At 35.0% G+C, this 24,796-nt stretch overlaps 1 protein-coding gene across 13 annotated transcripts in view; it reads right to left on the bottom strand.

The window, feature by feature from the left end:
* The window catches only part of HEATR5A (HEAT repeat containing 5A), a 106,251-nt gene that overhangs the window by 45,380 nt on the left and 36,075 nt on the right, over positions 1-24,796 (bottom strand). For all 13 annotated transcript variants that reach the window (XM_029951294.1, XM_029951285.1, XM_029951284.1 and 10 more), the window contains 9 exons: positions 22,756-22,908; positions 21,685-21,784; positions 18,391-18,500; positions 13,328-13,491; positions 13,071-13,246; positions 8,669-8,774; positions 7,625-7,815; positions 3,090-3,249; positions 144-333 (listed from right to left, as the gene is read on the bottom strand). In XM_029951294.1, the coding sequence (XP_029807154.1) occupies positions 144-333; positions 3,090-3,249; positions 7,625-7,815; positions 8,669-8,774; positions 13,071-13,246; positions 13,328-13,491; positions 18,391-18,500; positions 21,685-21,784; positions 22,756-22,908 (1,350 nt within the window). The remainder of the gene's footprint in view (positions 1-143; positions 334-3,089; positions 3,250-7,624; positions 7,816-8,668; positions 8,775-13,070; positions 13,247-13,327; positions 13,492-18,390; positions 18,501-21,684; positions 21,785-22,755; positions 22,909-24,796) is intronic.

The raw sequence follows: 24,796 nt of genomic DNA, 5'->3' as shown, positions 1-24,796 counted from the left end.
CTCTCGACATTCTGCCCATGTATTTGCGTTGAACAGTGCTAAACTTCACTTCACTGACAATTATTTGAGTCAGTAATAAGAAATGAATTCATTTTCACATGTATATTTTTAATATAAAACATCACAAAATGAACTATGCATACCCTGCAGTTCTGGACCCAATGTAGTAATAAGGGCATTCAAACAGCGACCGAGACTTTGGTGAACTTCAGCATGAGTAGGAGGCACATTTAACAATAACATTATAATAAGAGAAAGAGTGGATTCCACATGCATATGATAGAGTGGGCCAGCAGAATCAATGATCAGTGACAGTGAATGTAGTGCCCAGGTCTGTGAAAACAGAAAAAAACAATTTAAAATGCTACAGCAGCATAACCAAGCATAAGACACAATGAATTGTTCTTTGTTGAAGGAAATGATAACATAAAAACAAAGTATAGTATTTGCGTGCTATGATCACTAACCTGAAAAGAGAAACAGAGAACACACAAAGTTTAAAAAAATATTTCTCTCAAATATCCAGTAAAAAACCCTGACAATCATCTAATTTTGAACGGTAATCTTAAATCCATCTTGGCACCAAGTATTCCACGATAATGTCTGGTTAACTAAGAGCTCGAACTAAATCTAGTTTACTGGAAAGCATTTTTGTTTAATCTATGTGGAGAACAAAAATCCAAGTTTTTAAAGGTTCAACAAGATTTACAATTACAGGCAGTAATACGGACAAATCTCTTGAACGTAACGTTGAAGAAAGCCACACATAAAAGAGTACATACCATATGATTCCAATGATATAAAATATAAAAAGCAGGTAAAACTAATATATGATGTTGCACATTAGGACAGTGGTTATTCTGGGTAGGACAGGGAACTAGAAGAGAACATGAGGAGAGAGTTTGGGGTATTGATAATGTTCTATTTTTTGATCTAGGTGCTGGTTACATGGTGTATTTAGTTTGTATACTTTAATCACAGAGATGCACAATTATGATAAGTGTACTTTCATAAATATAAAAAAAACATGTATAAAGTAAGTGTATATATGTATAAATATTTCTATATTAAATAAACAAAATGGCTTTGAGACAAATCTGCCTTTATTTATTTTGTAAATAAAGCTTTACTGAAACACAGTCATGCTCATTTATTTACATATTATTTATGGTTGCTACTGCTACAATGGCAGAATTGAGCAGCTGACAGAGTCTGTAGGACATGTAATATGCACATAATTTACTATATGGCTCTTAAAAGAATATATCTGTCAACTCTGGTTTAAATGAAACAATACTCTACCAGTACCTCAGAATGGGGTTGTCTTTGGGAAAAGGGCCTTTAAAGTTAAAATGAGGCTATGAGAGCAAGTCCTAATCCAATGTGGCTAGTGTCCTAAGAAGATAAAATTAGGGCAGAGTGACACTAGAGATGCACATGCACAAATGAAAAATGATGTGAAGACACAGTGAGAAGGTGACCAACTGCAAGGCAAGGAAAGAGGGCTCAGAAGAAACCAAACTGGCTGACACTCTGCTCTTGGACTTCTAGCCTCCAGAACCATGAGAAAACAAATTTCTGTTATTTAAGCCAACAATGAATTAATGAATGCATGAAATAAGACTGGCCATATACTGACAACCAAGCAGTCAGACAGTTGATGGGTATAATAGATTCCTTATAGTATACACTCTACTTCTATGTATGTTTGAAGTATATAAAAATTCCTCCTTTAGGAAATTCTGAAAGTTTTATCCCTCTTATCAATTAATGTATAAGAAAGCTTACAGTACTAAACGTTTCCACAAAAACAAACTGTTAAGTGAGAGACAGCAGTAACCAAAAAGAGTCAGATTTAATGACGCTGGAAGCCACTAAAAGCATTTAATCAACTGAAAAAGTATTCAATATACATGTATGTGCATTCACAATAGACTTCTTGAAGGGGAAGAAGAGAAATACAATAAAATAGAAGCAAAGGAGGATGACACAATGGAACACCTTAAAGTTCACTCAATCAACTACTGGATGATGATGATAGACTATCAGTAATATGGAAGTAATTCAAAGAAGGAAAGCTAACCACGGATTAGGGATATTGAAATCTGACAAGAAGGTGGTTAAACTGGATTTCAGAATGCTAGAAAATTTGGACTATCAGATAGGAAAAGGAAGGGAGAAGAGCAATAGGAAAATATAAGTGCAGATATGAGAATGGCATGAGTGGGATGAGAATGGGCAGATCACCTATAAGAGACGTCAGTACTTTGGGGTAATGGACGAGGTTCCTGGGTCAGGTGACAGGACTCGAACACGAAGGTGATTTAGGAAGCAATAAGCAGTTTCCCCAGCTTTTTGATAGGGAAGTGGCAAGATGAAAGCCTTTCAGGAAAACAAATATGGCTTCATATTTAGGGAGAGTTGAAAAGAACCTAAAAATACTACTATGGTAATTAGGAATACTCAAGGGAGACAGAGATAAGGAGAGTAAAAGAACAGGAAGAGCAATGGTCATTCAAGATTTGATTAAGATATCAAGAGAATGATTTTAACTGAAATGGGTAGGATGTGTACAATAATATGGTTAAGAGTATGGGTTTGGAGCCCATGACTTGTGTTCTTGAACTGATTAGATGATTTTTTAGCTTTCAGTTGTGAGCAAGTTACCTCGCTTCTTTAAACTCCAGTTTTCTTTTCGTATAAGGGGAATATACACCTTAGATTACTGTGAGGCTTACATATGTTAATACGTTCTTAGAAGAATATAACACAATGCTTGGTACCTATTAAGCTCTCCAAAATGGCAATATTATTATTAAGATGGAAGGAAGATCTATTTTCAGAAAAATATATTGAATTTGACTTTATAAACTCTTGAGTGCGAAGTAATAACAGTAAGATTTGAATAAGACTTCAAAAATCTGTCCAGGTTAACAATGGCTTGGACATTTTGTGTGTGTGTGTGTGTGTGTGTGTGTGTGTGTGTGTGTGTGTCTACTTTAGTTACAAATTACTAGTGGCCTATAAAAACCTAATCTGCATTATCTACAAATCATAAATTTCAAGAAGGTGTCACATGGAGTATTTACCTGCACATCAGGAGAAGTGCTGTCCTGAGACAAAGTGTAAAGGATTCCAACACAAGAATTCAAATGTTGAGAAGAACTTATTCCTCCTAAATATCTGTATAGGGATCCCAAAGCCAATGAGTATCCTGTTCTGGTAACCACATCCCTTGCTGATTTCAGTCTGTAAATATGGAAATATATAATAACCACTGAACAAAACTAATGCATGTACACTGTCACGTAGGCAAAACTTTCTGTATGAATAGCTGCACATTTCAAAAATATATTTACTGTTACTGATAAAAACATTACTTAGTGCTGGAAGTCCTAGCATCAGCAATCAGACAACAAAAAGAAATAAAAGGCATCAGAATTGGCAAGGAAGAAGTCAAACTTTCCCTTTTTGCAGATGACATGATACTCTACATGGAAAACCCAACTGACTCCACCAGAAGCCTTCTAGAACTGATCAATGAATTCGGTAAAGTCGCAGGGTACAAAATCAATGTACAGAAATCAGTTGCATTCCTATACTCCAAAAATGAAGCAGCCGAAAGAGAAATTAAAACATTACTGAAATAACCTGAAAGGCATCTTAAAAAGAAAAACATTTTAAATAAAAATGTCTTCACATTATTAAAGATTTAAGTATGAACAATTTCAGTATTTTTCAGAGATACGCTAAACTTATAAAACAAGCATTAGTACTTTATTAAGTTACTTTTTAAAAGTTAAAGCATAACCAACATGCAATATCCTATTAGTTTCAGGCATACATTATAGTGATTTGACATTTTGATACATTATGCAATGATCCCCACAGTAAGTCTAGTTACCATCTGCTACTGTACAAATTTCTATCAATATATTATTGATTATATTCTATATGTTATACATTAGATCCCCATGACTTAGTCTTTCTTGGTCTTATTTCACTGAGCATAATATCCTCTAGGTCCATCCATGTTGTTGCAAATGGCATGATTTCCTTCTTTTTTATGGCTGAGTAATATTACACACACACACACACACACACACACACACACACACACCCACACCCATCTTCTTTATCCATTCACTTATTAATAGACAAAGGTTGCTTCTGTATTTTGACTACTTTAAATAAGGCTTCAATGAACATGGTGGTGCATATAGCTCTTTGCATAGTATGGCTTTTTTTAACATTTATTTTTGAGAGAGAGAGAGAGAGAACAAACGACATGAGCAGGGGAGGGGGAGAGGGAGAGGGAGACAGAGAATCCAAAGCAGGCTCCAGGCTGTGAGCTAAAGCTGGATGCTCAACCGACTGAACCACCCAGACATCTGCAGATAGTTCTTTGAATTGTTTTCATTTCCTTTGAATAATCACCCAGAAGTGGAACTGCTGGATTGTATGGTATTTCTATTTTTAATTTTTTGAGGAACCTCTATACTGTTTTCCGTAGCGGTTGTACCAATTCTATTCCCACAAACAGTGTATCAAGGTTCCCTGTTCTGCACGTCCTCAATACCTGTTACTGTCTTTTGGATACCAGCCAATTTGACAAGTGTGAAGTGATACCTCATTCTGGTTTTGATCTTCATGTCCCTTATGATTAATCACATTGAGAATCTCTTGATGTGCCTGTTGGCCGTCTGTATGTCTTCTTTGGGAAAAAGTTTTAATCAAGTCCTCTGCCCATTTTTAAATCAGTTTGTTTTTCAACAAGAAACTGTAGAAGTTCTTTATATATTTTAGGTATTAATTTCTTATCGAATATATAATTTGCAAATATCTTCCTCCATTCAGGAGGTTCCCCTATGTTCTTTTTTTTTGTTGTTGATGGTTTCCTTCATTGTACAAAAACTTCTTAGTATGATCTAATTCCATTTGTTTACTTTAGCTTTTATTGCAATGGCTTGAAGAAACTGACCTTCTTCTCCCCAAATACTGTTAAGACTAATGTTTTCTTCTAGGAGTTTTATGATTTTAGGTTTTACTTCGAGTCTTTCATCCATTTTGAATTTATTTTTGTAAACAATATAAGATAGTGGTCCAGTTTCAGTTTTTTGCATGTAGCTATCTTGTTTTCCCAACACCTTAACAGATGGTTTTTTCTCAGAATTGGTTATATAGACGTAGGTTTATTTCTAAGCTCTCTATTCCATCATGCTGATCTGTGTGTTTGTTTTTGTGCCAGTAACATACTGTTTTAATTACTATAGCTTTGTAGTACAGTCTGAAATCAGGGAGCACGTCTTCAGCTTTGTTCTTTCTCAAGACTGCTTTGGCTATTTGGGATCTTTTGTGGCTCTATACAAATTTCAGGATTTTTTGGTTTCTAGTACTATGCAAGATGTCATTGGTATTTTGATAGGGATTGCACTGAATCTGTAGTAGTATAATTTGGGTAGTATGGATATATTAACAAATTAAATCCTACAATTCATGAGCATGGTGTGCGTGTGTATAAATGCACATATATGGAATGTTTCATGAGTTTGCAGATCATCTTTGGGGAGTATGGTATATCTTTTCATTTATTTGTGTCCTCTTTATTTTCTTTCATCAATGTCTTACAGTTCTGAGGGTACAGGCCATTCACTTCCTTGGTTAAATTTATTCTTAGGTATTTTATTCTTATTCTTACCGACGATAGTAATCGGGATTGTTTTCTTAAGGTCTTACTGGCAACTCATTATTAATATATAAAAACTGATTTCTGCATTAATTTTGTATCCTGTGACCTTAACAAATACATTTAATTCTAGTAGTTTTTGGTGGAGTCTCTAGGGTTTTCTATGCAGAGTACCATGTCCTCTGCAGTGACGGCCTTCCTTCTTCTTTCCAATCTGGATGCCTCTTCTTTTTCTTGTCTGTGTGGCTAAGACTTCCAAAACTAAGGTGAATAGTGGACAGAGTGGGCAACCTTGTTTTGTTCTTGATCTTAGACAAAAGTTTTTACCTTTTCACCACTGTGGGTTTGTCATATATGGCCTTTTTAATGCTGAGGTATGTTCCTTCCATACCCACTTTGTTGAGAGCATCATTAAGTTGCATTTTAAAAATGTACATTGCTCAGACACTTTATTTCCATATGAAGAGAGTTTTATTTCCATATAAAGAGAGAACACGTTAGTTCCATATGGAGATACCTGGGTGGCTCAGTCAGTTAAGCCTCTGATTCTTTATTTCGGCTAAAGTCGTGATCTTACGGTTTGGGAGACTGATCCCCAACTTGGGCTCTGCCCTGACAGCATGGAGCCTGCTTAGGATACTCTCTCTCGGCTCTTCTCCTGCACATGTGCTATCTCTCTCAAAATATATAAATAAACATTAAAAAAATAAAAGAACTTTGATTTTAAAATTCAATTTAGCAAGAAAAATAAATATTTACTAGTTTTATTATGCATTCTGTGCTAATTTAAGTGTTATACATTTACTCCTTTATTTATTAAAAACATATTTATTTAAGTAATCTCTACACCCAATGTGGGGCTTGACATCACAACCCTGAGATTAAGAGTCACATTCACATGCTCCTCTGAATGAGCCAGCCAGCTCTATATTGTCCTTTTAAAAAATTATTTATTTATTTATTTTTAAGACAGAGAGAGAAAGAGAGAAAAAGTGCATGTACACGTGAGAGCAAGCAGGGAAGGGTGCTATCAGTGCAGAGCCCGACGCAGGGACTCAATCCCACAACTCTGGGATCATGACCTGAGGTGAAGTCAAGATTAATCAACTGAGCCACCCAGGTGACCCTACAATTAGTCCCTTAATCCCCCAACAAACTTTGATATTTATACTATTATCAGTTACTTTTTATAGGTGAAACAAAATGATATCCAAATTAACTCTTAACCAAATAACCATTACATGGAAGACTGGAACTTGAACCAAGTTAGTAATCTGACTTTATACTTCAAGCTCTTGACCAAATCAGACACACATATTCAGTAGACTGGAAGGCTAAAGTGCTACTTGCATACTACTCCTATGAATATAACTTTATATACCTATATTACTAATATAACATTGAACTTTGTAGTGGTTTGATTTTTTCATATTACTTTCATATTTATTATCTCAATTACCTTAAAATTCTTAAGCAGGCAGTGTAGTACTTACAACCTTCTATTTGAAATAGAGGAAAATAAAGCTGAGAGATGTGCTCTCTGCTCATGATCTCAGAGCTAGCAAAAATGAAGACATAGTTTGTTTCCTGATGATGAAAACCTACAGCCTTTACTCTTTCCGGTAGATTACTGTAACTGCCTAGTGTCTATATTTTACATGTTCCATAAGTTTCTTAGCCCCATAGTCCATTCTACTGATGGCCAATTATATCACTCACAAAGTGATCTTCCTCTTATAAAAGCTAAAGCCAAAGTAATAATAGTTTTATATTCCAAGATGAGCAAAGGAGAGGCTCTCCTTCATATCAAAGTATCCATATTTATCAATTTTTTTCCAAGTAATTCCCAGAATGAAGTTTCACTAGTTCCAAAAAATCAACAAGCTATCCCCAGTTTTGACATATAGTCTCTGCATATTAAATAAGAAATGCACTCACTTGTCAAAGCTAACTTGAGCTAATGCAGCAGTAAAAGCTCCATCATCCACCACTTGGGCTAATCTAGCCCAAGCCTCTGCAGCTGCACATCTCAAGAGGGGGTTGGGACTTTCTAGGGCTCCCATCACCAATGCCACGGCCGGTCTTCTCATTTCTTCTGGACCCAAATTTCCCTTGGAGCCAGCTAAGTACTGAAATACATAAAGAACAATTTAAATGTACAACTGTAGTAAATTTTCTAATCTAGTTTGAAATGTATATTCTGGTTGACCAAACATGTTCATACTTGGATTACTATTTAAACATAAACATACACACACAAGCACATAAAATTTGATTTTCACAGAAAGTTCTTCAGAATTAAAAAACGTTTTTTTAATGTTTATTTATTCTTGAGAGAGCAAGTGAGCAAGCGAGCATGAATGGGGGGACGGCAGAGAGAGAGACACACACAGAATGTGAAGCAGGCTCCAGGCTCCAAGCTGTCAGCACAGAGCCCAATGCAAGGCTCAAACCCAAGAACGGTGATACCATGACCTGAGCTGAAGTTAGACACTTAACCAACTGAGCGACCCAGGCACCCCAGAAAATTCTTCAGAATTTTAAACCTCTAGGCAAACAATTAATTGTCACTATACTATATATGTATTCAGAAGAACATTAATAGGAATTTCCATAAAATAACTAATGAAGCATATTATATTTTAGTTAGAAACATTTAAATCATAAATGCAACAACAAGCTAGATTTGGTCCAGATGTCATAGTCTGCCAATCCCTGATCTAGGCTATTAGGTTGAGTAGGTTAAAGAATGGTTCTTAGACAAGATGATGGGTTTATTTCTGACCAACAACTTTTATTCAGAGAAAAAGTAAAAGAGGAATTACAAATTCTGAAACATTTTCATCAGGAGATTTAGAAGAAAGGGAGAAAAATAAGCAGCAGCTCTTTAAAGACACCTTCCTCAACCTACTTAGTTGAACATACTTAGGAAAAAAAAAATCAAGCAAACATCTGAATTTAAAAACAAATAAAGAGAATTACCTTCAAGAAACTAGAGAGTGAAGAAACAACATGTAACTGAACTACTTGTTGACGAGCTCCTTTTGTGTGCTTTATACTGTCCAAAAGTTGTTCCAGTATAAGAAGCCTAAAATCAGACACAACAAGATTTAACAGCAAATAGTACGATAGTGGGTTTGTTAATTAAGTATGCCAAAGGGCATTTCTGAGTATCTATTGCTAATTAGTTTTGTTGCACTATTTTGTGGGATCTGCTAAAATGAGATAAACTATTGCTGAACATTCTGAAACATTTTAGAAAAATATATCATAAAAAATACAAAAATATTTTGGTTAGGTATCATTCTGACAGTGGGGGAGAAGCATTATTATTATTATTTTAAAATATTTATTTTTGAGAGACAGGAGTGCAGGGCAGTGTGTGCTAGCGGGGGGAGGGGCAAAGGGAGGGGGGACAGAGGATCTGAGGCAGACTGTGCTCACAGTGGAGAGCCCAAACTCACAGAGTACAAGACACTGACCCGAGGGCAAGTCTGATGCTTAATCAAATGAGCCCCCCAGGTGCCCCAGGGGGAAAAGCATTATCATGTGAAAAAAAAATAACAAAAGTATTACTTAATAAATATTTACTTGGGCAAATTCTGCTATCTCACTATTTTCTAAACAAAGGATCATCCTTCTTTTCTTTTTTTTAAAGTAAATTCTATGCCCAACATGGGCTTAAACCCACAATCCCAAGATCAAGAGTTGTATGCTCTACTCACTAAGCCAGCCAGGTGCCCTTAAATAACAGATATCTTAAAAGTTACTTGCAGCTGGGGCATCTGGGTGGCTCAGGTGGTTGAGCATCTGACCCTTGATGTCAGCTCAGGTCATGGTCCCAGGGCCCTGGAATGGAGCCCTGCAACCTGACTCCATGCTGAGTGTGGAGCCTGCAAAATATTCGTTCGTTCTCTCTCTCTCTCTCTCTCTCTCTCTCTCTCTCTCTCTCTCTCAAAAAAAAGTTACTTGCAGTAACCTTTTTGTTCTCAATAACACTTAGCAAGATTAAAATACATTGCTTTATTTCAAAGCTATCACCAACTTATGTCATCTAGAGTTAGTGACCACCAACGCAGCCCTTTCAGCCCCTACTATACTTTAAAAATGTACTTGGTATCATACTATATATTAACATAATTTTAAGTCTTGTATTTCTCATTTAACAGTACCTCCTAAGTACCTGTCAAATCATTCTTACTCTCTGGTAACATTCATGAAGTCAAATTTTACTATGCACATGCATAACAATTTGCTCAATCATTCTCCTGATGGAGAGGGCAATTTTCTAATTTTCACAATTCTAAATATTTTTGGGGTTAAATGTATCCATTAGCTACTTATGTAGCTTCTGTGAACTGTTTTACATGCTCTTACAGCACAGAGCTTTTCTTTTAATTATTTTATTTGCTATTTTTAAATTGAAAGTACAGTTGACATATGATGTATTAATTTCAGTGTATAACAAAGTGATTTAACATTCATATACATTATGAAGTAATTACCAAAATGTGGTTACCATCTGTCACCATACAAAATTATTACAATATTATTGACTATATTCCCTATGCTTTATTTTCATTCCCATGCTTTATGTATTTTATAACTGGAAGTTCAGACTTCTTAATCCCCTTCACCTATTTTGCCCATCCTATGCCATTCCCCACCCTTTTGGCAATCAGTTTGTTCTCAGTATACATTAATGTATTTGAAGTTCATTTATTTATTTAAAGAGAGAATACAAACAGGAGAGAGAGAGAGGCAGAGAGAGACAGAGAGATCATGACTTGAGCCAAAATCAAGAGTCAGATGCTTAATCAACTAAGTCACCCAGGTGCCCCTGTTCTCAGTATTTATGAATGTGTTTCTGTTTTGTTCTATTTATTTTTTAGATTCCACACAGAAGCACCACAGGGCTTTTAATATGATGAGATTAAGGGTAGGTAAGCATAAAATAAACCACCCCAATTTTACACTACTATTTCCGAGGTTTAAAAACATTGCTGCTGGGGCATGGGTGGCTCAGTCGGTTAAGCATCCAACTTCAGCTCAGGTCATGATCTCACAGTTCATGGTTCAAGCCCCACATTGGGCTCTGTGCTGATGGCTCAGAGCCTGGAGCCTGCTTTGAGTTCTATGTTTTCCTCTCTCTCTCTGCCCCTCCACTGCCCCTACTCTGTCTCTCTCAAAAGTAAATAAATAATTAAAATTTTTTTCTTAAACATTGTTTCTAAGCCCTGTACTTCCTTTTTCTCTCCTCTCCCTCTAAATCAGGAAAATTAAAATATTAAGATTATTTTTTCAGTTGTGCACTATCTTGATGGCAGAAATATGACCTTATAATTTATCTTCATCTGTAGGATGTGTTTGGCATGTAGTAGGCAGTCAAATGCACTTGCTGAACAATCATAATGGCCAATTGCATCCAGTGAGTTGAAAAAAGAAAAATGGCTGTTACGTCAGTGATACAGCATCACTCCCTAAAGATGGCAGATATATGTACTTTTACTCAATTTTAATGTTCTTCCATAACATCTCTTGGGGCCCTAATCAGACCTGTATCATTCCATTGAGGCAACAAAGCCTAAATAAAGTTCTCCTAACAGCAACAAAACAGAACGGATAGATATGGGCACTGTACTTTGAGAAATCCAACTGTGGAAGAATTTAGGAAAAAAGGAAGGTAGGAGGCGATGTGTATTTCATTAGTTGGGGAAAGGAATATATATATAAAATCAATTCATAGGATATAATAAACATTGTAGAGCACTAAATATTTTGGGAAAACCACAGTAACCCTAAGTACTCTACTGATATAAGTATTTCCTTGTTTCAAGGTTAATACTGTTCATCACAATTAGTTTGAAAAAGTGAGAAAGGCAAATGAATGAAAAAGAAATTCACCCCTTATCCCACCATCTAGGAAGAGCCACTGTTATTACTATTTTGGCATATTTGTTTTAGTCTTCCCCACAAGAACACAGGAGCACCGTTTTTAGAAAATTGGGATCACATTGTATACTTGGCTAAAATATTTTTTCCTCCCAAACACTATTACACTGAAATAATTTTAAACAGCTAATAGTATAGTATAGTGTGGCAATATAATACTTATTTAACCAATTTCCCAGTTTGGACATTTAGACCACTTCTAATTTTTATTATAAACAGTGTGATAAATATGCTATATATAAAACTTTTTCTGCCTGTGTTTTAAGACCATATTAAAAGCATTTTGTTTCAAGAACAAAATTATGTCCAGGCTCAGGTCATGATCTCACAGGTTGTGGGTTTGAGCCCCGCTTCGGGCTCTGTGCTGACAGCTCAGAGCCTGGAGCCTGTTTCAGATTCTGTGTCTCACTCTCTCTCTGCCCCTCCCCTGCTCACTTCTGTCTCTCTCTCTCAAAATAAAATACATAAAAAAAAAAATAAATAAATAAGAGAAATTGTCATTCTCAATAAGAAACTATTTATTAGCCTCCGATATTTCAAAACTGAAGTTTATTTTAAGTGGACAGTAATCTACAAAACTGAAGACTAATCAGTTTTAAACTAAACAGAGTGAGAGAGAGAATCTGAAACAGGCTCCATGTAGACAGCACCATGCAGGGCTCAAGCTCAGGAGCCATGTGATCATGACTTGAGATGAAACCAAGAGTCAGATGCTTAACTGAGCCATCCAAGTGTCTTTAAATCAAAATTCTTGTAACATTGAGACTTTTAATTTGTATTTTCAGCCAGATGATAAGGTAATGGTGGGTGAAGTATTATATCCACAACAGAGCTTGGCAGTTTTCAGTTTAATTGAATTTAATTATTTACTTAGTTACTTATTAGGTATTAGCCAGGTGAATCATTAAACAAGAGCCTTTATCTCACATACACTTGTCATCTGTAAGAAATCTTTTATTTATTTATTTTTTCCAAAAGCAAAGGGCATTTATTATTATGGGCTCGAGCTCAGGTTCACAGACTTCACCAACGCAGTGGATCTGTGCTGAGAGCTTTCTTTTTTTTTTTTTTTTTTAAAGAAATCTTTTAAAGTAGGGCACCTGGGTGGCTCAATCGGTTAAATGTCCAACTCTTGATTTTGGCTCAGGTCATGATCTCAGTTCGTGAGATGGAGCCACGTCCAGCTTTGCTGTGACAGTGCAGAACCTGTTTAGGATTCTCTTTCTCTCTCCCTCTCTCTCTCTGCCCCTCCCCCGGTCTCTCTTAAATAAACATTAAAAAGATCTTTTATACTAATGAGAACTTCTAAAAATGTCTTCCTTACGTACCAGTTCTATTATGGAATCACTGAACCAATTACCAATCCTTAAATGTATTTTAGGATAAGTGAACAATTTAATTCAGGGTAAGTGAACTACTAAAAATGGTTTACCTTTGAGCTTCTCCCACATGGGCACATACAACTCCAAAGAGCTTGATTGCAGAGCTAATAACTGATAGTACTGGAGGTAGAGGCTTAGGCACTGAATCTCCCAATACATCTTTCTTACAAATAGAATAAGGGTCATACTCCAAACTTCCACAAGCAATACCATTACCAAGCAGAAGCTAAAAAAAAAATTTTATATAATATTAAAATGACTGTTCACAGAATGAATCAACCCAAGAGTCAATGAAAAATGACTATACCTGTTCTTCAATAAATCTATGGTCAGTTTCTTGCAGCAAAGGACTTAATATCACGAGATCATCCTGGTGACAGAGGGGTGGAAGTAAAAATGCAGATGCTGCCACCTGTATATCAGAAGCAGTCAAGTCAGCAGCCAGCTCTTTGAGGATGGCACAAAGGTTTCCTGTTGAGTTAGAGAAAATAGCAATTAGCCATTTAGTAAAAGCAGTTAACCAGAGTTAAAAAAAAAAAAAAACCTCAAGCAGAGCTTTAATCTACATATCAGCTAACTTTAATCTATCATAGCCAAAGATGATGTATATCATCCTTGAAAAATGTCCTATAAACATATGGTTCAACTATGTGCTACCGGCTAAGGCTAAGAACAAATATTGAAAAGATATTAAAGTATGTGTGGATATATCTGGTGATGCTGAAAAATACTACCATCATTTTAAATAAAATAACATGAAGTACAAAAATAGAACTTAGAAAGATGAATATAAAAGCAGATAAATTACATTTAAAAAAAAAAAAACAGAGCCTGAAGAAAAATTTATGAACATCAGACACATTTTCATTATCGAAGATTTCAAACAGATACAAAAGCAGACATAATAGTATTATGGTACCCCAACCCCCGCCCCCACCTCAGCATCTTGCCTAGCTAGATCAATTCTGCTTCAGCGATACCTCCATCTACCATCTCACCACCTCTCATATTATTCTGAAGTAAATCTTAGAAGCATTTCATTTCACCTCTATTTCCTTGTGTATCACTGAAAGTTAAGGATATTTTAAACAATCCTATTAGAATGTTTTTTTAATGTTTTAAAAACCACTAAACATCAAATATTCTCAGTGTTCAGATTTTCAATTGTCATAAATGCCTGTTTTTGTTTGCTTTTGTTTGAATCAAGGTCTGAGTAAAGTCTACATGTTTTAACTAGTTGATATATCTTAATTCTCATTCAATCTAAAGTTCTTCCTTCTACCTTTCCCCTCCTGTAATTTATTTGAAGAAATGAGGTTATTTGTTCTGAAGAAGTTTCTTATAGTCTGAATTTTTGTGATTATACCCCCCAGTGCAGTTTAATTTGTTCCTATATTGTCTGTGTATTTTTGTAAATTAATAACTTAAAACTTGAGTCCACAGAGGATTCATTTTATTTGTGTTCGAGGGGAGCGTTCAATCTAGTTCATAGGTGGCATTACAATCTTCTGTAAGACATGAGACAGTATACGGTTGTCTCTCTTATGTATACATTTTGATAAATTTGTCCATTATCACAGTGACCTAGTTACCATTTTGAACATGTTTACAACTAAATGTGGAAATAGTGTTTCTATTTCTCACTTATGTTTTCAAAGATTTTTTTATTTTTAAGTAATCTCTACACAAAACATTAAAGTCGAACTTAGAATCACGAGATCAAGAGTCACACACTCCATGGACTGAGCTATCTAGGCACTCCTCTCTATTTCTCACTAAAAGTGACTGCTCGGGTGCCTGGGTGGCTCAGTCGGTTAAGCCTCTGGCTTCAGCTCAGGTCACGATCTTACGGTTCCTGGTTTCGAGCCCTGCGTCAGTCTATGCTGACAGCTAGCTCAGAGCCTGGAGCCTGCTTCAGATACTGTGTCTCCCTCTCTCTCCGACCCTCCCCTGCTTGGACTATCTCTCTCTGTCTCTCAAAAATAAATAAAAAAACATAAAAAAAATTTTAAAAAATTGACTGCTCGCCTAAATATCCCTAAACAAAGTACACTTAAAGATGATTCCATTTTCTTTTTCATATTTTTTAAAGTTTCCTTTTATTTATTTTGAGAGAGAGAGAAAGAGAGAGCGCACATGTGAGAGAGAATCCCAAGCAGGCTCTGGGCTATCAGCACAGAGTTTTATGTGGGGCTCAATCTCACAACCGTGAGATCATGACCTGAGTAGAGGTCAAGGGTCAGATGCTTAACTGAATGAGCCACCCAGGCGTCCCAACGATGATGATTCCATTCTAAAATGCAGATATGTTTTAATAGAAACACATTACTGACTTTGTGATGCTAATGAGGAGCAATTTCTAGTGTAGAGAATATTAAAATATCTGAAAGGGGATCCATAACAGTACTAAATAGGAAACAAAAACTAAGAACCTAATTTTTACTTGACAAGCCTCAGAAAACTAAGTAGCTCTTATGACAAAAATTTGCATCTGCTGAATAACCACAAAGAAAGTCATTTAAATTCTTAAATATGTCCCATGTAACCAAAGCAATTTCTTACTATGTCTTGTAAACTTACTTTCTGACAACGCACTGTACCAACTGATACCATTAGAACTTTAAGCTTCTGTTTTGTGAGGTGACTGGGTGCTCAGCTGGTGAAGCAACTGCTCTTGATCTCAGCTCAGGTCAATGCTGTGGAGCCCACTTGGAATTCTCTCTCCCCGCCCCTGCCCTTTTCCTGCTCACGCTTGCTTGCGCTCTCTCTCTCTAAATAAATAAAAACTTCAAACAATAAGCTTGTTTTGTTACTTAGCCGTATTTCCTGAATTCATTAGATTTGTAACTTTAAAGACTACTACTTCCTTTTGTGTTAAATAATTAGAAATTACTACAGGTTATTATTGTATGCTGAGCCATTATTTTAAGTGTCAATTGATTATTTTAACGGTAAAGCTCTGATTATTATGCTTCATACACATATATCTAAAAATAAAAGTCCTTAAGGAAAAAAAAATCCTTAATTTTATTTCCTCAGTTTTAAAAATGGAAAGAAATAGCAAAGAAATGGCAAATTACTATTTTAGGTTGAAACAATACCACCATATCTTCATTTTTCAATTAGCTAATTTCTTCTTTAAGTCATGTTAGAAAAATATATACACTCAAAACAGATAAAGAAAGTAAATACAGATTCTATTTTTCAAGAAGTTTAATTTCTGACTTTGTCTCCCAGGGAACACTCTGGAACTGATTTAAAATCTATACACTTGTATATTTGTTATTTCTTTAGGACTTCTGACTGCATTCTCAAACTCCAATTCTGAGAAAAAAGTTCAAGCCTTTGTTTTTCTCTTTCAGTCCCTACAGGGTAGACTCATATTATCATCATTAGTATACTGTAGATTTTAAATTGACGTTTTGGTAATTATAGATATTTAACCGAGACCTGTCCATTTCTGCATCATCTGTAGTTTGAAACTAAACTCCAAAATATGGTAAAAGTGATATGTCTAAAGGGACTTGCTTTTGCTAGAACTTGACAGCTATCTGGTAGGGAACGTTAAAATCATCTCTAGGACTTTTTATCTAGCAGGTAAATAAATACTTTTATATACTAAGAGATAGCACACAATGAGGCAGACCTATCATTAAGTCTTGACTGTTAAGTTTTTTGTAGGTTACTTATAAATAGTATACAGCACAGCAAGTACCTATAATCTTGATTCCATTAATTACTGTATATATGTTCTTGAGTTGGTTTTTATAAATTCTCTGCGCCTTTATCTGTCAAATGAGGAATATATAACTACCTCATTGTATTATGCTAAGATAAATGAGGTAAATAACATAAACAATCTTTACCACACTATCTGCCCTAGAGAAAGGATTCTTTTGATAAAGTTCCTGGAAAAGACAATGTACCCACTTTTTCCTAGTTCTTCTTATACTAAATGATTACTTTGTATCAAATATTTGGCTAGGTACATTTCTGAACCAGGAAGAGAGGCAGTGGGAACAATACCACTCACATAGTAATAAAGGCCAAAACAGAAATTATATGTTACAGGATTGAACTAATGTGGTATATATCATACTGCATTTATTTGCAGAATAAGGATATAAGCCAATAAAGGTATTTTTGCAGGAAGCAGATTTGAAGTCATAATCAACTTAGTATGCTTGGATGAAAATTATTAAGACTCTTAAAACAAGCATCTTGAGTATTTGGCAGTAGCAATATATTTTCTTAAAACTGTGCTTTAAATTTACAAGAAAGGTTTTAGGACTATTTTAAAATAGGGGCAAGTTTATTTTACGAATCATAGTATGCCAGTCATCTAAAGTTGTATTTGAACCCAGTAAGGGTGGAGCGCCTGGGTGGCTCAGTCAGTTGAGCGTCTGGCTTCAGCTCAGGTCATGATCTCACGGTTTGTGGGTTTGAGCCCCACGTCGGGCTCTGTGCTGACAGCTACCTCAAAGCCTGGAGCCTGCTTCAGATTCTGTACCTCCCTCTCTCTCTGACCCTCCCCTGTTGGCACGGTCTCTCTCTGTCTCTCAAAAATAAATAAAAAACATTTAAAAAAAATTAAAAAAAAACCCAGTAATGGCAAAACCTACAACCTAAACATTATAAAAGAAATCATACCTACTCTTTTAAATGTTTATTTATTTTTGAGAGAGCACAAGCAGGGCAGGGGCAGATAGAGAGGGAGACAGAGAATCTGTCTGATACAACTGGGCTCTGTGCTGACGGCAACGAGCTGGATCTGCAGCTCAAACTTGCAAACCACGAGTTCATCACTCAAGACAAAGTTGGATGCTTAACCACTGACCCACCTAGGTGCCCCTTGGTAGTTCAGTATTAAAATACTATCTGGGAAGAGTAAAAAATGGAAGAGTGGAACAGAATATGTACAGGAAAAAAATCACCATAGAAGGAAACTAGGAATGGCCAAATATCTAATAGACTTACATTATATATTCTGTACCAAAGACGAGAGTAGAATCAAGACCAAGCTTTGTGACTCATTCTCTTCCACACAGTGGAACTAGGGTTTTTTTCCCCCCAGAGGAGAAAAGAAAGCAAGACATTAAAAAATAGGCTTAAAATTTTTTTTAAATTTACTGTATAATGGTGAACACAATGGTTAAGATTGAACTCCCTAAACCTCTTAGAAAAATGACATTAAACAAACACCGTATCATTCATTCATTCAGGTATTACTTTCCAGGCACTGTTCTGGCCACAAACAAAACCTCTTAAAAATAAGACACTAAATAAACACCGTATTATTCATTCATTCAGGTATTACTTTCCAGGCACTGTTCTGGCCACAAACAAAACATTTTGGTTTAAAGCACATACCTTCATAGGTTTCAGGAGGTAATAAAATCAATAATTCATAAAGCCTCTGTCTATAAACTATTGATGGTGTTTTCAAAGGACTTCCATATGCTTTTAGCACTGAAGAAAGCCTTAAAATAAAAAAAAGTGTATCTTAAGTGCGTAAGTTCTATAACATATGAACACTGAACAGGCTGACATATAAATGCAAACTAGCTACACACATTTTTAGTAAACATAAGTGCTCCTTTTATATTTCTTTGTTTCCTTTTTTTTTTTTTAAAGAATATTTATTTTGAGAGAGAGAGAGCACACATACAGGGGAGGGGGTGCAGAGAGGGAAGGGGGGAGAGAGGGAGACAGAGAGAGAGAGAGAGAGAGAGAGAGAGAGAGAGAGAGAGAGAAAATCTCAAGCAGGCTCTGAGCCACCAGCCCAGAGCCTGATGTGGGGTTTGAACTCACGAATTGTGAGATCATGACCTGAACTGATACTAGGAGTTGGACACTTAACTGACGGACCCACCCAGCTGCCCCTTATTCAGCTTTAAATGGTACCAATCTAGTTAGTACATGTGGGGAAAGAGAGAATATGAATAAGTATTATAAAGTGAGAAATCCAGAAGACTCTACAAATAAATGTTTAATATAGGAGAGTTAAGCAAGGTGGCTGGATATAATCGTAATTACATTTTTATAGAATAGCAATAAAGAGATTATACATATAAACAGTATCCCACTACCACATACTTATTTGATAATTGCAATGAAAAACAAAGTATCTGAGAATACATTTTTTAAATTGTTTTTTATACTTTATTTATTTTTGAGACAGAGACAGAACATGAGTGGGGGAAGGGCAGAGTGAGAGGGAGACACAGAATCTGAAACCAGCTCCTGGCTCTGAGCTGTCAGCACAGAATCTGATGCGGGGCTCGAACTCACGAACCGTGAGATTATGACCCAAGCCGAAGTCAGTGGCTTAACTGACTGAGCCACCCAGGCGCCCCACCTGGGAATAAATTTTTAAAAAGACATACAAAGACCTTTATATTTATTTGTTAATTACTAAAGAGGAAATATACAGACCTAAGTACTTTCTCAATTTAAGGAAAATAAAAAAGGAGTTTACATGTTTTAACTTGAGAGGAAGAAATAATTTATGCAAGAAAAAGACTGTATTTTATCATCTAATAAAATACTATTTAAAAAAATTCTTGGAGTGTCTGGCTGGCTTAGGAGAACATTTGATTCTTGATCTTGGGGTTGTGAGCTCAAGCCCCACATCGGGTGTAAAGTTTACTTACTTACTGAAACTAACAAACAAACAAACAAAAAAGACATATAAGACTTTAATAGAAAAAAAATTATAATTTGTAAAGGACCTCAATAATAGGAGAGATGTGTTCGATTAATGTAAAAATACCAATTACCTTCAAATTTATCTACAAACTCAATGTAATTCTAATTAAACGTCAACAGGCTACCATCAGAAGTCTAAGAAGGATCAAATTATGCCTAAAGATGAATAAGCCCAACAAGCTTGCTCTAACAGATACTAAAATTTATAGATAATGTCGTATTGGCCCAGAAATGGGAACAAAAGAGAGAACATGGAAACAGACCATGTGCGTGGGAATACAATACATGACAGAAGTGAATGGCAATTGCTAGAGCTAGAGTGGATTCTTTAGTAAAGAATGGGGCCACTTGTTATCCATATTAAAAAATAAAATGAAACTGGATCCCTACGTCAATCCAAACAAAAAAACCAATTCCGGATCGATTAAAGACTTAAATGTGAAAGAGAAAACCTTAAACATTTTAGAAATGTAAGAAAGTAACTTTATAAATCTCAAGATTTTTTTAAACAGAAAGATAAAGTAACCAAAAAGTAAAAGACTAATAAATTTGACAATTAATATCTGTTCATCAAAAAACTATTTTACCTAAAAATAGGTAAAGACATGCATGAATAGGGATTTCCTAGATGGGGAAATACTGTGGAATAATAAATATATAAAATGACAAATAATCAGGAAACAAATATAGAAAATAAAATCATAATGTGATGCCAATTTATATCTGCTGCAAGGCTAGAAATGATGTCTAAGTAAACGTTAGTGAAGAAGTGGAGCAAAGGCTACCTCACATACACTATTGGCATAAATATACAAGACTTTTGGAAAATAAGTAATTTGGATATTTCACCGACAGAATGAGGATGAGTTATATACCCACACAATTAGACACTAGATAGCAACCAAAATGAATGGACAAACCTACTCATAGATGAAGTTTAGAAACATAATAATGAGTAAAAAAGTTAAGTCTCAGAAATAATATTATACATGTGATCAAAACCAAGCAAAATTAAACACTGTTTAGGGAGGCATGTATATGTGATATGCTTTTTAAAAATGCAAAGGAATGACAACTATAAAATTTAGGATAATGATTACCTCTAAAGAGTAAAGACTGGTATTAGAAAGGAAGTCACAGATAACTTTAATAGTATTCTTAATGTTCCAGTTAAGGTCCACAATCTGTTTTTGTAAATCTAGTATTACTGGAACAGAGCCACATTCACTCATTTATAGACTGTCTAGGACTGCTTTTGAGCTACAACAGAGTTGAGTAGATGCAACAGAGACTGTATGGCCTGCAAAGCCTACAATGTTTGTAATCTGGCCCTTTACAGCAAACATTTGCTAATACTTCCTCAGGTTGTGCTAGATTCAGGGTTCATCTTATTATTATGCTTTGTAAGCCAGACCTTAAATGTATTTTTCTGTAATACAATAAATTTTATATCATTAAATACTTTCTGGAAGACTTTGTTTAAACTATACATTACATTAATTTAGAAATGATAAGTGCTCTTGATATATAGTGGATTTTCTTTATGTTTTCTTATATGTTTAAGTCAAATGTATGAAAAATAAAAACAACAAAAAACAAACTGTTAACAAGCATCTGGTTCTTATGAACACAGAATAGCACTAACAAACCAATAAAATGCATACCTGAAAAGGTTAACAGGCTTAATATTTAATTTCTTGGTTAAATCTTACTGTTTGGAAGATACAATATCCCCCAAGTAACTTTCCTTCCCTTTTAATATGTATTTTTCTTTCAAGATCCTAGCCTAAAAAAAAAAATCACGTAACTAAATGTTTGCCTTCCACTGCAAAAGGAAAATCATTCACCAACCATACAAACTCGGGCTTATTAATGTACTAAACAGGTATTACATAATCCCACAGTAACTGACTGCTATTAAAAAATGTTAAAAAAATTCTAAACAGCGATCCTTACTGAGTTAGCAAATCCACAGCACAAGGAAGTGGTGGCAGAAGCCGCTGAATTACTTCCCCAGTAAGGAGATCACCACAGTGGGAAACAAAACTCTTGATGGCTGAAAAACACAAAAGATTTTTACTTGGCAGAGTGTAATGAACCATGAAATAAAGCATTCAATTATGGCACAGTATTTTTCATTTTTATTAGAGGAATAAAAAAAAGTGCTAAAAAACAAAAAAATTTCTTGAAACTCTAATACAAAGAGGAAGCTAGGGTCTTTTACCTCTAATCAAGCTGGAAATGACCCCCTCACCCCAAAGAAAACCCAAAACAAAAAGCAAACCAGTTCCTAGAATCACTAAAAGAGACCAAAAATCAAGTTAACAAAATGTTGCTTTCCTGGGGTTTATTTGGTCTCTGAGCTGAATGAGTTTAGAACCTCAAGTTAGCCAGTTTTACACTAATTCTACAAAACTATTATGACTTTTGAGTCAATAGTTAGGTTCTTATAGGTGTTACATGAAACACTTAAGTTTTTAGAAGGAGTTATTTCATATATAGAATAAAATGAATATTTTAAAGTTAGAATTAATTTTAGGATGAATTTCAAAACTATCTTTACTTTTTAAGAGTAAAAATGCCATGAAGAAAAAATAAAACCCAAATCAATGTTTCCATGTCTTTCCAGAAATACTACCTTCCTTATTAGTTCAAATATTCATTGCAGATACTATTTCTAAATAGTTCATATACTATAGGAGGGTACAACTTTCATATAGAAAAGACTAAATGGAAACTATACTTAATTAAATCCCACCCTAGTATTTCTAAAAAGAGTAATAAATGCCTACTTAAACAAAGCAACCTTGACAGTTCTCAGTTGGATTACATCTAAGAAAACGTGTATTATCCTAAGGATCAGAACTCTAACACTTGGTTTATTGCATATCTGTTATAATCACTAACTAATTATGTTCAATTACAAAAATGCTGTATGTAGATATTTTCACCATTAAAGATATAAATACATTGAAAGAGTAGGAAAAAGCAAAAGGAAAGACAGAAAATAGACCAAACTTGACCTACCACAGAGCGCACCAGCTCGTCCTTCCAGGGTTACTTGCCATGTAAACGAATCTCCTCGACTCTTTTCTGTTTCTAGATCTTTAGGAGACACTGGAAAGACACACTTCCACAACAGCAGAACTCGAGCAAGGTGATGACTGACAACTGCAGGACCTGTAATTTATTCAACTTGTCACTTACAAAAGGACCCAAAATGTTGCTCTTTAAAATTCAATTAATAAGGAGGAACTTCTCTCTTCAAAAAACATATTTTAATTCACTACTGCAATTTGCATCTTTTTTTACCTTCTGTTTCCAATAAATGTACTACTTCTGAATGAATTGCTATCTGAAGCCACTATGGAGTACAGAGAGAAGAAACAAGGAACAGTAAATTTGGGGCTCTAGGGTCAGCTCTTTCACTAGTGCTGTGACCTGGAGATGCAGTTTCTTTAACTATGAAATGAAGTTAACACCACCTGCACTACTTGTCTTCAAGGGTTTGTCGGATCCAAATGACAGACTACACTTCAGAGCACTCTGAAGAACTGTATTGTATCCTGTAAATCCAAGAGACTACTGTTTGGGTAACAAATAACATTGCATACTTTTGAAAGTAACTTGTTCCAGGCCAGAAATCAGATGTGACAGATCTGATAGGACTTAAATTAAAAAAAAAAAAAAAAAAAAAAAAAAAGACTTCAGGTCGGTAACATTTATGAACTGAGAAATCGTTAAATACACAAACTCAGTAATGAAAGGCAATGTACACTGACAGCATCTTACTTGATAGCAACAAATTAAGAAAAACTAGTTAGTACAAAAAATCAAACTCATAGCTCTTCTGTTATTTTCTTTAAAATTATGAGTTATCTTAAAGCATCTTATTAGTACTCCTTATTTCTTATTCCCATGTTGTGCACTGTATGTTTTTCTTCTGTAGTAAGGCAGCATAACACAGAAGTAATAGCAGTGGGTTCAGGAAGACCACCAGGTTAACACCCTGGTCCATCCAACTTATTAGGTGTGTAAACTTGGAAAAGTAACTTAACCTTTTTGTGCCTCAATTTCCTCATCTATAAATGGAATAATAACTGTATTTACTTCGCAGGATACTTTCTGAGGCTTATATGAGTTTATATCTCAAATAGTGTTTGACTCATGATAACTGTTTACATGATGTTTGACATTAGGCAATTATCATTCAAAATGTGCATATGAAGAGATGAGCTAATGGCAAAATGAAAGGGCAACCACAAGCTAATCTTTTTTTACGCATTCAATTTATAGTAGATTAAAACAGAACTAATTTCTTCATTTTTCTACTGACCTGCTTTTTAAGAAGAAGCCATATGCTAACTCCTACAGCGTAAATCGAAACAAGTGTAATTCTTTACTCTTTGCTCACTACTTTCTTTGATGAAGTAGTACTAAAACAACCCCAAGCATTGTAATAAAATAAGGAAATCAGAATAAGGCCATTAAGAGTAAGTAATCACAAGGTTTATGTGTGTGAGTGCATGTACGTGCGAACACACACATTCATATATACTGGGCTGTGGGAAAGAGGAAATTCTGAAAAGTCACTAAAAATATCCATAGTTGACAAGTTGCATAAATATTTGCCATTATACCCTTAAGATACCTCACTATATGTGAGTTCTTTGTGTGCAATCTTTCATTTATGCATGTGAGAGGGTTTTCTTTTAATATTTTTACATTGTAGTATTTGTTTACTTTGTTGGGGTGTTTGCTTATTTAATACATTCCATCAAGGACAGAAATTACATGCTGTTTGGTTTTGTTTTTGTTTTTTTTCCCATAGGAAGTGTGTCTTGGGCTTTTCCCTTATTATTTTCTTTACTTTTTTTTTTTCCTCTTCTTTTTTTGGTGGTGGGGGTGGTTATGTTTATATGAAGTTGCTTTTACAACACCAAAGACTTAATCATCCATTTCCTACATAAAAGGTAGCTACTTTTTTGCATGGACCTCAAGCATATTGTAGTATAGAGATGGAATTTAAGGAAAAGTTTTAAGCAGGCTGTGTTGTAGCCTATGAACA

This window comes from Suricata suricatta, chromosome 9, assembly GCF_006229205.1.
Source record: "Suricata suricatta isolate VVHF042 chromosome 9, meerkat_22Aug2017_6uvM2_HiC, whole genome shotgun sequence".
Taxonomy (NCBI): domain Eukaryota; kingdom Metazoa; phylum Chordata; class Mammalia; order Carnivora; family Herpestidae; genus Suricata; species Suricata suricatta.
This window is presented reverse-complemented; position numbering and strand designations above follow the sequence as displayed.